At 42.9% G+C, this 15,399-nt stretch overlaps 1 protein-coding gene across 1 annotated transcript; it reads left to right on the top strand.

Moving 5' to 3' along the window:
- Positions 1–3,679: 3,679 nt before the first annotated feature.
- Positions 3,680–13,996, top strand: PKNH_0117000 (lysine-specific histone demethylase, putative; the record flags this gene model as incomplete). Its single annotated transcript, XM_002257624.1, has 1 exon — positions 3,680–13,996. The coding sequence occupies one exon, from the start codon at positions 3,680–3,682 to the stop codon at positions 13,994–13,996; it is 10,317 nt and encodes a 3,438-aa protein (XP_002257660.1).
- Between the last annotated feature and the right edge of the window lie 1,403 nt (positions 13,997–15,399).

Below are 15,399 nucleotides of genomic sequence, written 5' to 3'. Positions count from 1 at the left end.
ACGGCAAATACATGTGCGTGCATATTTGCTTATCACACCACATGCATACATATGCGAGCTAAACCTTGCATGCGGATGTGCATGCATGTGGAAACTGCGCGCCAACTCCCACTCCTTAAAGGTAAAAAAAAAAAAAAAGAAATGCTGCCGCGCAACGTGGAGGGCAACCTGGTCCACTCGCGCCTAGACCTGCAAATATAGTCGAAGATTCGCGTTCCATTTTTTGTGTGAATTTAAGGGAGAAACGCTCAGGCGAGTAGCCACCGAACAAGTTTCCATCTGATCTGCCTCTCGACGGATCTGCCACCCAACAGATGTACTTCCCCACCTGAGGTGCCTCCCAAAGGGGACAACCCTCTCGTGTTTGCGCCAACTCTGAATATCTCCAAAAAAAAAAAAAAAAAAAAAAATTCTACACGTGCACATACAGGTCACTCGCGCTGTTCACTCTACCATCCTCCCGAACGCCCGGTGTGCCTACATGTGGGCACTCTCACCACGTAGGCGGCACGACGGAGTGCAAACGAAAGGCTAAAGTGAAACCCTAAGCCAAAATAAGAGCAAAAATAAGAGCAAAAATGAAAGGAAAAATGAAAGGAAAAATAAAAAGAAAATTAAAAGTATCAAAATATTAAACTGCTAACACGTAAAAAAAAATAAAAAAAACAATTAAAATCATACGAAACCAAATGAACGAAAGAGGAAAAACCAGTTACCAAAAAATAAATCAATTTCTCCATTCATTTTACTCCCTTTCTCCGTTTTTTTTACTCCCTCTTTTGATATATCCACAATCCCGTGGACACCCAAAAAAATTATTTAAAAAAAAAAAAAAAAAAAAAAAAAAAATAGTATCCCAGGAGTTGATTTCTTAACTACATTTGTGTCTGTGTATATATATTTTTTTTTTTTTTCATCCTTCTTCCACCTTTGGCTCACTCGAAATAGTGTGGCAGTTGGGTCTCTACACCAGCTGTACACCCGCGTTGTTTTTTTTAATTGTGCCAGCGTGCATGTTGCGATGCCTTTTGCACACATAAATTGGCAGAACGTATTTTCTTCTATAAAGTAGGCCCGTCTACTTCCCCAAGCTCTCCACGTGTAAGTCCACGTGGTTGTGCTGATTGCATGTCTGTGAATTTCGCTTCGAGCCGAACCAATTTTCACATCATACGTGTATACATATGTATGTGTGTGTGTTTTTTTTTTTCTTTTCTTTTTTCCCGTCGAGGGGATAGAATAATGCCTGCACCTCACACCTGTGGATTTTGTACCATAACTGCATCGGTTTCGTCTACATCACCGCGTGGACACTCTTGACGCGCGCCTATAGCATGCCTCTCCCCCTTGCGCAGTGCCAAGTATCCCCTACGTACACTCCCTCCCCCGTAGCGCGTTCGCTCTTTTGTATTTTACTGTTACTGGGGTTGAATTTTAATTTAACAACGCATTACTGCACGCTATTGTGCCACCTCTTTTTCCATCCTACGCAATCCTCCTACGCACACCCGCCTCATCCCACCCTGTAGGTTGGGACACTCCATGTACTATTTGTATGTGCAGTACACGGAGGAGTTATTCCAACGGGAAGATTGAACGAATGTCCCGTGACCCACACTGCGTATATTTGGGTGTGTGGTGCTAAGTGGGCATACCTTCGAAGAACCCATTAAGCATAACCTTTAAACATAGCCCCTTCCCGACTTGCATGTGTGTACCTTGCGCTGCTCCTGCAGAACCTCACCCTTCCATTTACAATTCACCCTACTTTCAAGGCTTTAAAAGAAAAAGGGAAAAAAAAAAAAAAAAAAAAAAAGCAGAATTCTTCGCATACATTGCATACCCCTTGTACTTTGTAGCCCTTTCTTTGATGTACCTTCATTTGAATTAATTTAAAAAAAAAAAAAAAAAACAGGCAACTCACAGGTTAGATTGGCCGGTTGTGTTGCATTATTCCTTTCATTTCCGTTGCACTTTACGTTCCATTTTACGTTTTACTCTGCATTTTTTTTTTTTTTTTTTTTTTTTTTTTTTCCTTGTGACTACCCTTGACGCTGCTTTCCTTCTTCCTCATTTGGCGGCACGACCCCTGCACCGGGTGAATCCTCATTTCCACGTAGTCTCTTGCCATGTGGAAATTAAATTCTCACAGAAGTTATTTTAAAGGAGCTTTGCGAATCAACAAAAAGGCATGTTTTTTTTTTTTTTTTTTTTTTTTTGCCCCCCTTACAATTTTTCATTCTATTCTTTTTTTTTTTTCTTTTTTTTTTTTTCTTTTTTTTTTTAATTTTTTTCTCCCTATTAATTATAGTAACTTCACTGTGGCCTAAGTATGCTTAGTCGAACCACGTGTGATAATCATTTTGTGCGCTTCCCCGTTTTATGTGGTTAACAAATGTGTGAATTTTTCTTGTTCCTACAGGGCCACTGTTTCTATCTTTCGTGTTATTCGTACCCTCTTTTAACCGCCGAACTTCTACATTTCTCTATGCACGTTTCTCTTTTACACGCTATATACACTCCTTGGTTGAACCTCCCCCCGGGTGGGCCCCACTACACCGCGCGCAAACCAATGTAGATACAATTTTCTAATAACAGTACTTACCCCTATATTGTATGTACACTCTGTGAGGAGGGTTTGCCAAAGCAGAATTGCTCCCACCCCACTCTTAACAGAAGTATACACACAAACGTGCAAATGTACGTTCGGGTATTCATGTAATTACACAGAATATGCACATATGAGGGTAGAAGAATATGCTAGTGGGGGGCCAAAAAAAAAAAAAAAAAAAAAAAAAAAAAAAAAAAGAGGCACCCCACTTCAACCTTCTTGCGTTTTGAATGATCTACAAGAAACCTTCGTGTAGAGTCCCCCCCCCCATGCGTATGCACGTATATGTACCTACTCGCACGACCAGTTTGATAATTACATGAATAAGGAAAAGGGAAAATTTTTCTCATGGGGGTATACTGGTCAGTATTTACTGTGATATGCTCAGCACGATAACTGTGAATAGACCCCTTCCCGTTCATGCCAGTTCTTTTTTTTTTTTTTTTTTTTTTTTTTTTTTTTTGGCCCCATACCTTTTCCCTTGTCAGAATAATCCGCAGCGTAATTAAATTTGCATCCGATGTTATCACATCGGCTAAGGAAAACGCACCCCCTAGCGTACCTTCACCTAAACCCCACTTACTACATACCAACTGAATAGACAATTACATTAGCAATCTAGTCTAAGTGTTTCTTCCACACGGCACGCATCAACACTCATGTCCAGGAAGTTGACTGTTCAGAAGACGATTCTCTATTTTTGTTATTTTAAAAAAAAAAAGGGATAATTAAAAGTTATTCATTTGAGAAGACATTTATCCAATTGCATTCCAAGGATAAGTAAAATTTTGAAAAAAAAGAAAAAAAAAAGAAAAGCATTTAAGCTTAAGAACACTCCCATACGGTGACAAGCAGGAAGGAAGATGATATAGGACCTTTCACTTATCCCCTACCGCTTTCCTAACCATATCAAGTTAACCAAAAGCATTGACATTTTTGCTTCATCATACGCAAATGTGTTTACTGATAATTTTTGAGTTAACGCAAATTTAGTCCATTACCCCAGATTCGTCTTTTTTTTTTTTTTTTTTTTTTTTTTTTTCTCCCATTTCTGTTTTCACGCCAAAAATGGACGATACAGCAGAAGGACGGGATGAGAGTCCAGGGGGTCATGTGGCACCCTCAACAACTCACTCCCTCCTGAATGTTGCCAGGAAAAAATTCATCAAGTATACAAAAAGGGATTATACTATACACGTGGGGGATATAAAGGAAAGGGGAAGGATACAATACCAAGAGAGAGAGACGAGAAAGCGGAAAACGCTGTACAGAGGATGTCGGAAGTTATTAACCCCGGTGGGGTACAAATATAGTGTCGGGAAGATTAAAAGGGGGAAAAGTGATATATATAAAATGGGGCTGCGAGGGAGGAACCCATTTGGTGCGTATTTAATGAATGACCCGAAGGATGGATCAAGAAGGAAAAAGAAAAAGAAGAAAAGGGCCCGAGCCCTTCGTGGAAAAGGAGAATCACTCGATCTTGTCTCTCTCATCCACAGATGCGTTAAACGCGAAAGCGGAGCGGAACACACGAAGATGAATGTCGTTCCATTTGTAAACTCCATATTTGTAAACCCTATAATACAACTGGCCAAGCAGATGGATCAGAGAGGAAGAATCCACAGCATGGCAATAAAAGATGTTTCTGTGGTGAAGCTACAGAAAACAAGAGGAAGGAAAAGGCACCACTGGGAGGCTTCCCCCCAATGTACGCACAATAGTGTCCACTGTAAAGGAGACTGCGCGGGGGATGTAGCACCTTCGATAAAATGCATCGACAGAGGGGGCAGTGGCGCGAACAGTACGACCAACGTGAAGATCAACGTGATGACAAACGGTACGACCAACGATAGGGTCAACGAAAGGGAAAGTGGCGCGCGAGATGGCTCGGCGTGTGGTGACTCCCCCCGGGATGATCGCCAACAGGAGAGGAAGGAAAACGAGGAGAAGGGCCACGGTGCAGATGGGAGAGGCGATGGAGGAAGAAGCAGAAATGGAGGGAACCATCAAAGGGATGGACGCGCAAATGATGAAAGCGACCAGACGGACCAGAGTGACCATCGTGACCAGGGCGATCAAAGTAGCCAAAATGACCAGGGCGATCAAAGTAGCCAAAATGACCAGGGCGATCAAAGTAGCCAAAATGACCGGAGCGACCAGAGTAGCCAAAGTGATCGAAGCGGAAGAAGCCGGGGTGGCCACCCCGCGCGTGATTCCCAAGGCAGTAGCAGCTTCAAGTCAAACCGAGCCATGTACACAAGGGCAAAGGTGCAGGCACAAATGCCAAAGCGCACCCGCCATAGGAAGAAAATAATTGTGAGCTCATCCACGTCAAACGATAACGAGTCCTCCATTTACAACGTTTTTGAAGAAGACTTCAGCTTCTTCTATCCAAACAATTCAAACCCGTTCAGCTACGGAAGTAGCGATAAGCGAGATCGGAAGGGCCAAGCGGAGGCAAGGATGTACAACCCTTATGAGGTTAACAAGACCCCCCATTGGAATAACAAAATGGACCTCCTCCATACCGTGAAAGGAGGTGTAGAGTATAGCCAAACTGGTCAGGGAAATCAGGTTGGAATTTTTCAAGAAGGTGTGTTTGTACCATCAGATGGAGGTGCCCTGGAGGGCTTATCCGACCACAATGGCGGGAAGACCAAGAAGACTAAGAGAAGGAAGAAGAAGAAAAAAAAAAAAAAAAAAAAAAATATGAACAGAATAGATAACACGGTTGACACGATAGGTGAGGAGAACCAGACAGGTGAATTCAACCCTAGGAAGGAACAAAGGAATACACACCCCTGTAGCCTCGGAGGGTATTCAGACCACTACGAAGCTAGTAGCTCCAAAAATTCCTGTACCTACAGTGAACAAGTGGACATTTGTGATAGAAAGAACTCCAACATCTTCCTCTACAAGAAGGAAAACATCTTACGTTTGAAGAAAACGCACGATGGAAATAAAAAAAAAAAAAATTACAACGACATTATTTATCATATAGATACAATTGTGAATGTAAATAAGAAAGTAAAGGTGGTAATTATCGGAGCGGGTTTGTCTGGACTAGCAGCTGCATATGTACTACTCAACCATAACGTTGATGTAACTGTGTATGAAGCAAGGAATAGAATCGGTGGAAAATTTTTCTACTCATCCAATGGAAAAAAAAACTACCTAGGCGAGATGGATCTCTTAGTCAGTCGAAATAACCCCCTCATAAATTTCTGCCTCAAAAAAAACATATACCACAAGGATGTGAACAGGCACTTATACAAACATTACGTATACTTTAATGGGAAAAAAATATATAAGCACGAAATGAGAAGCGAATTCTTCAAGGTTCTTTACAAACTAAGGTTCCACTATGATCAGATTTTCAATTCCACTTTTTTTAACAATTTGAAGGATAAGAACGCCCTCCTCTCTATGTCCCTGGGGGAAGCCATTAGAACAGAAGTCGCTAAAATGAGACGAGAAAGAAATCCAAAAAGTTTGTATGTACAACTGTATATTTCCTTTATCGAAGCGATTGCTGGAATTGACTTAGACTCCCTATCCATTCAGTACCTCTTCTACAACCTCAGTTTTCTTGATGTACTGCAGACAATCTGTTGCAATTTTGAGCTCACAGAAATTTTTAAAAAATTGAAAAAAAACGTAATCATAAAAAAAAATAAAATTGTGAATAAAATATACTCCTACAACGGTAACATAAAAGTTGGCTTTACCAATCACGTGGACAATAGACTGTACGACTATTGCATCGTGACCGTTCCCATCGGAGTTCTCAAGGACAGCGTCAGATTCTTCCATCGCAGGAAGAAGGGGAGAATCCACCATCATGGGTGCACTTCAAAAATGCGAAAATTAAAGTTCATTGGAGAGATACCCCATTTGGGGCAATCTTGCAACACTGACCAGCATTCCGCTACCTGTGCTACTCCACACCAAGAGAACAACCCCACACAGGCGCAATTAAACGAACCTGAGAGGGAAGATCATCCGAACTGGCCCCCCCCTGGTGGGGACAATGGGCTGATTCCATGTCGAGATGCTCTGTTATTCCACCCTCCCTCAGAATCACACAGTGCACCCCCTTGTGGGGTAAACCATAACCAGAACGCATCTACATCGAGCGACTACCTCATCAATAACATAGATATCACCACGAATGAGAACAGAAGCACCTGCAGACTCAAAGGTTCAAGCAACAACGGAGTAGTTTATTTCAGTGGCGAGGGCTGCGCGAGCATAGCCAGGTGCTCCTCCGAAACCAACAGTAACAATCTTAACGTTTGCGAGGTGGATAAACCATGTGATTTTTTCTGTGCAACCTCTTGTAGCAAACTGGATCAAGACCATACTCCACATGGGCACTCCATACGAAAAACCCAAGAGGAGAGTTTGCATACCTCCAACAGGCAGGGTGCTTTGTCTGATGGGAAAAACACGCACATCTTCAACCATGGGAGTCGTATCAAGTGTAAGGAAGGGAATCCTGAACGATTCACTCTCCCCAATAATTTAAGTCAACAATGGATGGAAAAGTATGGAGAGTATATTACTGGGGATCTCGGAACAACGGCAATGAACAAAGTAGATCCAAAGGAAGAAAAAAAACGACACGCTAAAGGAAATGGGAAAAGAGATCGTAAAGGGGATCCAGGCGGAAAGCCACATGGAAACCCAAAGGACCATCCCAACACATCTGTAAGGAACCTACCCCATCAGGAGAGCACGGGACTGATCGAATTCATTCCTAAACTGCCCCAATGGAAAGTAAACAGTATTAGAAGATTAGGAGTTACCAAAAATAGCAAAATTATTATAACGTTGAAGGAGAGAATTGTAGAGAGCACTCAAAATGTGAATGTTTTTTTTAACTGCAAGAAAGGGAAAAGGGAAGATAACACCAAAAAAAGAGGCATTCATAATGAAGTGTTCAACAGGGATGAAATCTTTGAATGCCCTTCCTTTACACCAGATCAGGGGAGTAGTAACTCATACACCCCTAGCCAGGCACACCTTGCGAACAACACACCGATGGATATCTCCCTCTCCACGGAGGTATCAAATTCAAGGGAAGATAAAAATGGACAAGGGGAGTTTCACTCCATGGTGGAGAGGAAGGAGGACCATCTACAAGCAGAGAATTACAACGAGGGGATGCAAATCGAGGAGGTATCAAGGAGGATTGAAGAAGATGTACACTACGAGAAAATCCCCATCAGTGCAAGGGTGCATAAGAGCAGCTATGTCTACCACCGTGTAGATGAAAACAACCTTATGGAGTGCCTTAAGATGGAGCACCTCATCAAAGGAGAAAAGTATCGATCCACCTATAACAGTTACATCGGAACGGACAAATACAACCACATGGTTTTCTACAGTGCACACCCAGTAATAGCCCTATACCTGAAAAAAAAATATAGGAATAATATTAGACAGTTATGCAGAAAAATAATTATCAATGACTGCAAGTTTTTTCTAAAGAATCTACTACCTGGGATTAAAATAGACAAGATATACTACTACGACTGGGAGGGAAATAGTTTTTCTCGTGGATTAAATTCATTTATTGGAAGGAGGACTCTACAGATAGACAAAGATATATTGTCGTTCCCAGTTAACAACAGATTGTTGTTTGCGGGTGAACACACATATAACAGTGGGTGCAGTCCACTCGTTCGTTCCTTCCTCAGTGGAAAAAGAGAAGCCTACAGGATCATCGAGAAAATTAATAAATCCATTTACAAAAATAAATTAGTCAAGTACTTCTATAGTAGAGAGACTTCCGGGGAGGTGGAAGTGCCTAGCGGGAGGTGCACCATCACCGTGGACAGTGGTGGTATCACTATGCGTAACAGCACGTGTACCATTGGAAAAGGTAGTCTCGCCAACCCGTGTAACGACAATTTTGTACCATCCCCTCAGGGAGGCAACAACCGACACATACATTATCCAACATACGGAGAAGCTAAGGGCACCAAAGAAATCACCATCAAGGACATCGACTCCAATTACTTCCTCTACGTATACGACGATGAAGTTATCGGGTTGGAAAAAAAAGAATACAACGCATGGTTCCAGAACGTTCGATGCATACTGTGTAACGAAAAACAAACATTAAGTAGACTTTTTATTGGAGTAATCAAGCTAAAACATAAAAATGGTTCTTATCTTAAGTACACCTGCCATAAGGATTGCTTCTACTTTAATAACTACACATATAATCATGTCTATGGAAACAGATACTTCAACCTCACTGTACTTTTCAACTTCCTTTTCTACAACAGGTGTTCTATTTGCCTACTTAACTTCCCCTCCCTAAAGTGCAGTTTAAAAAATTGCCACAATTTTCTCCATGTGAACTGTGCGAATAACTACTTGTCGTGGCCAAACTTTAGCAAGACCAGTAGACATGAGATCCTCTACTGCTACAAACACCAGTACATGCATGGAATTTATCATAACTATTATGAGGACGAGGGAAGTGAGAACTTCCTTCGCTTGATCAGAGATAGAGATAGACATAGACATAGAGATAGACATAGAGATAGACATAGACATAGAGATAGAGATAGTGGTGATGGCTACTCGCTGGGGGTGGATCTGGGTGCGGGGGAGGATGAGAGAAGCGGCAGAAGGGACGACAACATGGATCAAAACTCCTTCCTGCTTCCTCTCCATGGGTACTACCCCCCCTTTGGGGAGGGAACAAACCAATCTAGTAGAATGAACGATGCTCCATCCGACAACCAATCCCCGTTCCATTACACAGACGGTTTGTGCAACCCCACAAACAACAATAGGAGCAATTCCAAGTACCCACCGATAGAAGAACTAACCGACAACGTACATGCAAACATAAGCAAGCTAATGAAGCATTACAGAGACAAAAATGACCATAGGTCAGCTCAAATAGATCTATCCTCCTATCCTAGAAACCTCAACTACATTAACGAAAATCTATTTATGTATGTAAAGAAAAAATACACCAAAGCATTCCCTTTTTCGGATCCGTTAAGTTCTTTACTTCGTGAACTACCCTTCAGGAATGGGACCAACCCAGAAGAAGTTTTAGGAGGATTAGATACAGGCCTTCTCGGGTTAAGCTACTTAAACAGAGATGTACTGATGTTGAATGGGTTACATAAGATGTCAATTCTGCATGGGGTAGGATCTCACTGTTACTCGGACACCATCTTACCTATGGAAGGTCGATACGATGGAGTTGTTGAACAGGGGTTTTCAGAACAACTCCATACTTACCCAGACGATACAAATGAGTACTCCTCCATGGGCAAACAGCGCCATCAAGCCAACCGCGTTAACATAGCCAATCAGGATGAAGTCACAAAGGATACGCAAAACAACCTACGAAATGATTCCTCCACCGGAGGAGACAAAGAAGTAAAGAACCACTTCAACTTGGGAAGTAGACAAAGCGATTCTTTTCTCAACGGGGAAGATTCAGCTTCCTTAAGGGTAATGTACGAACAAGGAATTTTTGACATCCTCCAAGACGATGAGTTCTACGAACCCAGAGACAGAAACGTGCATGTCGATAAGAACTCTAAGGAATTGGAGGATCAAATTCAACGGAATAATGAGACCAGTACAACACATTCATACAGAGGTATGAGAAGGGAGGACTCGTCCCGTGAAGATCTAAAGGGATTAAGAAATCGTGATGATGCAGAATCAAGAGAGCAAGAAAGACAAAGACAGATGCAACAGATGAAGGATGTCAACTCAACAGGGATTATACACAATGTAGAAAATATTAATTGTAATCTCATGCTACATCTCCTTTCAAATTACTTCAAAGAGTTCAGACAATCCAAGCGGAGAATAATGGACAGCACAGGGGTGGGGTATACACCTGACGGATGGATGATGAGGGGAGGGGAGGAGCAGAAGACAAACTGGGTGAACGCTGAGGGAGATTCCTTCCAGAAAGAACTCTGCAAGGAAGAACAAGAACGAGTGGGTGGCATGATGAATTACCCTGTGAAGGTTGCCCATAAGGAGAATCAAGTAGATATAGAAGGGGAGCAAAATAACGAACGCTTTGGTAGGAATGGGTGCACCGACCAGACGAATACAGTTAGTAGGCAGACGAATACAGTTAGTAGGCAGACAAACATAGGTAATAGACAGACAAACATAGGTAATAGACAGACAAACATAGTTAGTAAGCAGACAAACGCAATTAGCAAACGCACAGCACACAAGGACACACCAAACGGGCACATGCACATGACAGTGGAAAAGGTGGCAGAAACGAATCAACCAAAAAAAAAGAAGAACGACCCACACAATAATAAACTTGAAGTTCTATACAAGATGTACCTAGACAAGAACAACCTGAACTGTTCGGATGAAAAGGAAAATGATGCTTCTATAGATGGGACAGATAGAAGATTGTTTCGAAACAAGTTGTTGGAAAATTATTACCATATCTTGAACGGGAACCTGAGGAGGGAGAAGATGAAACAGAGTGGGGTCGATGCGGACCAGAGGAATGGCACGACACGTGAAAACGCAGAAAGGATATGCCACGTGCAGAAGCCACAAGTGTTGCAGGAACATATCCAGCCATATACGGAGCAGGGGGAAGTGCCCTCGGAAATACCTCCAATTCCTCCAGGCACGAAAGTGGCAACCGTGTTGACCACTCAGGACAACCGAAGAGGGGAAAGCTCAGCCGCTTCGCAAAGGGAAGACAATCCAGATGAATACATCTGGAGCAAAAGGACCCACAATAAAAGCGTAAGGAAGAAACAAATCGTGGAAAATCAGGACCAAGGTATGAGATCCCACTCTCAGAAGGAATCAGCCAATTATATAAAGAAACAAACACTGATCCATGAGGAAGAGCCAAGAGATTACAAAGGAACTCTCTTCCTTCACGCACAGAACGAGAGGAAGAATAAATTTTTACCCCATGATGGAATGACAAAAAGGAGCAGAGACAAGGATATGGATGAGAGGATACAGATAATTGACAAACTAATGGAGGGAGAGCATAGTTGCAGCTACAATAGTCGTGTTTTAGAAAAGGAGAAAAAAAAAAAAAAAAAAAAAAATTACATAAATACACCGGACCACGTGAATGAGCAGCTATTGCTCAACCACTTTGGAGGCGTCGAGTCGGTTCGAATCCTCAACAGTCTTAGCCGGACGGAGAAGGAGCAACTCATTTCGATTCTGCTAAATGTGAAAAATGAAGCAGATGGGGCAAGTGAAGCAGATGGCGCAAGCGAAGCAGATGAGGTGGTCGTGGAGAAGGGGCAAGGCGAGGATTACACGGAGGATGATGAGGACCCCAACGAAATTCAAGGCCTGGATGATGCACAAGCACAATTAGAGGAAACCACCCATGGAGCTAACCTCTTCTCTCCGCCGATACACACCAAGAGGAACCCACCAAAAGAGCAACACGGATCAGCGAGTGGGACCAACTTGGCCTATAACACGAGAAGGAGAACGAAGGGGGTGGCTTCCTTATCGTATCAGGATGAAGAGATATTTGAAGACTACTGCCACGTTGGGGAGGAGGAGGTTTTTACAGATGGCGATTCTTCCAATGCGGCATGCAGCACAGCCCCACCAACCCATGGTGAACATAACAGGAAGAACGCACTAAGTACAAATGCTAAGATCACGAACGAGAAGGAAGAAAGCATCATCAGAAGCAATCAGAGTAAAGGGAAGGGAATGATAAAAAAAAATGAAATCTCTACTCCGATAGGAAACTCCTCTCATGAAAAGAGAAAAAGAAAAAGCCTAAACAGAGGTTTACCAAATGTGAGTAGCCTCCCCAGTGCTATAACCAGGAACAGTAGTAGAGACGATCAGGGTGGTGTTCTCCCCTTTTACGTGTACGAGGAGAAGAAGGAAAGGGGCCCAAAGTGGGAAGATAATTATCACATGGAGGGTGATGACATTGACAGAAGGTATCTCAGCAGGAGGGGACCCGCGGCAAATGATGCCACCTACAACGAGTTAGCCACACACCAATTCAACCGTAGTGACAGAGTGCACAGTCAACCGTATGATGACAAGGGGGCCATCAGATCTAGGACAAACCTAGCTAGCTACAGCGACTTAGAGAGACACTCCTTGCTCAGCGAAAGCAGATATAGAAGCCGAAGTGGAAATGGACTGTTTGGGGGTTACCACAACGATAGGATAAGCAGAAGAAGGCTCGCGCATGTGGGAGGAAGATGTGGAGTGACCACAGCAACAACCACTGCTACTGCTACTGCTACTACCACCGCCACAACTGCCACTGAGGGCACCGCCACCACCACGGCCAGTGATCCCTTTAACGGTTCCTACTCCAAAGAACAAATTAACACGTCGGAGCGCACCCAGCTTAGTGCACCCCCACGGGGGGCACCCAAAAGAAACAACGCAAAGGAGACGACCCACATAGGCAGTAACACAAACCAACAAAAGCAATCCTACCCCGAAAAAACCAATACAAAGAGGAACAATCACGACCTAGATAAGTTACTTCAGCTGATCCGGAGTAGTCAACACATACGAGAGGGCAAAGAGCAAGCCAAACAAATTAACACCATAATAAGCGAACTTGCTAACTCCTCTTTTAAAACCGACAAGGAACACTACATTCCAAGTACCATCACTACTGATAGTTCACAGATATCTATCCTTAATGGTGGTGAGAAGTACACCAAGGATACTACAGAAAGAAGAAACAACAAGCTAAGCAAAAGGAAGGATCCTAACTACAATTTGAGGCCACCTAAAAATAGCATATGTGATGGTGGGCAGATGATGAGAGGGAGGACTGGCAGTGATGCTAAGGACAGAGCTGCACACACTGGTATCATGGAAAACGGATCTACCAGGCGAGGATTTGAGCACCGAAGAGGAACATCCATCCCACCTGGGGTAGCACGACCGCCAAACGTAGAACAAAATAAAGAGATACAAATTATAGGCAGACAGAAAAATGTGACTGGCTACCTCGCGGACTGGGGAAATTCTACCTGCGCCAACGCACCGAACACTGTCAATCACAATAACCGCAGTAACCATGACATATGCCCCACGGAGGAAGGCCGAAACAAAAGGAACAACTACCAAGAACCCCAAGTGGAGGGGCTGCACAGTGGTGTGTACGATACAGACCCTAGCAATAGTCTCATGGGCACACAGGCCACCTACAGCATCATGAAATACAACTTAACAAATAACAACCTAATCAACAACGTGTTGAGTGACATGAAGAGTAATCTACCTCAGCAGAATTTGATGAAAACCTCAAGTAGCTGTGCTTATCCTGCTCCGATAGAGGATGACAAAGACGTATCATTATTTTATCACTCCAAGAAGAGACGAAAGTTGTAGTGACCTGCAGCGGGGTTGCAACGCGAAGATTATCGCCATTATGTGCCTCCATTGCGTGCCACCATTGCGTGCCTCCATTACGCGCCACCATTACGCATCATCGTTATATGCATCACCATTTCCTACCTCAACAGACTCGTTTAATTAAATTCACTCCCACGATGCACTGCATCAGTTACTCCTTTTTCTAATATAATTCATAATACATCCCAGAAGGCACCTCCATTATGCACACGATAACTTCCCTTCCAATGCATACCCTGATTGGCTTGCAGCATTTGTATCTTCTTTGCAACCCACTTTAACCTCCCATTTGGCGCGAAATATTGTCTCTTCTTCTGCGCCTCGGTATCTATAAACCTGTGGTGAAGCCCTTTGTTGGGGATACCTTCCCTCTGGATTATCCTTCCACACACACACATACTTGATAGGCACTCATCCACGTATGCGTCCCACACGTGTTGCATATAGCCCCCATATGTATCATCACACAAACTGTTTCCTTTTTAACCTCCAAGTGATCAGCTCACCAAATGGGCCACTTTTTTTTTTTTTTTTTTTTTTTTTTTTTTTTTCTCATAAACCAAACCAAACTGTATAAATAGTCCCTCATTCCTAATTCTCCATATGCACAATTAATAAATGTACCCTCCTTCCTATTCATAACAACACTGACTGACGGATCGTGTAGCTAATGTGCGAGGCTACAAATTTTTTTTTTTTTTTTTTTTTTTTTTTTTTTCTTCAGCAGTCCCGCATTCCATAGAGCTCATGCGGGACGGCTCCGAAGGGGGGAAACATAGGCACATGCCGCGCATGCAACATATGCGCGTCGTATATATTTGTAGATTCCCCTTTCACCTTGGATAGGAGAACCCCTGTGCAGGCCTCCTTTTCGCCCTCTACCTTCCACGCAAAATATCCAATAAAATTCACATTAAAAAATAAAGAGGCGAGGAAGGTAGCACAAACGAAACACGTGCGGGTTAGAATCCCTCCTTCTACGCAAAGAATGCCTGATCCGTGCATGCTTAAAATATATTGCCCCTTTTTGGAAACTCCCCCCTTTTCGAACCGCCTAGCTAAATGGCCACCGTTCCGCAGACCAAAAGAAGGGGGGAAAGGGTTTTAAGCAGTGCAGCTCCCCTATGTAATATTTACATGCAGGCTTTCAGCAATTACAAGGGGTGACGGTATTTATCATTTTGTTGTTGGTATCCTAACATAAATATGGACTATACCGTGGTGGTAAAAAAAAAAAAAAAAAAAAAAAAAAAAGGGGGGGGGACCTACATCTTTCCTCTTTGTAGAAATAAACATATAATTATTTGCCCATCGTTTTATTTTTCCACATTTCGTATCAAGTTTGCCATGTTTGCCATGTTTGACATGTTTGCACTTGG

Source organism: Plasmodium knowlesi (assembly GCF_000006355.2).
Source record: "Plasmodium knowlesi strain H genome assembly, chromosome: 1".
In the NCBI taxonomy this organism is placed as follows: domain Eukaryota; phylum Apicomplexa; class Aconoidasida; order Haemosporida; family Plasmodiidae; genus Plasmodium; species Plasmodium knowlesi.
This window is presented reverse-complemented; position numbering and strand designations above follow the sequence as displayed.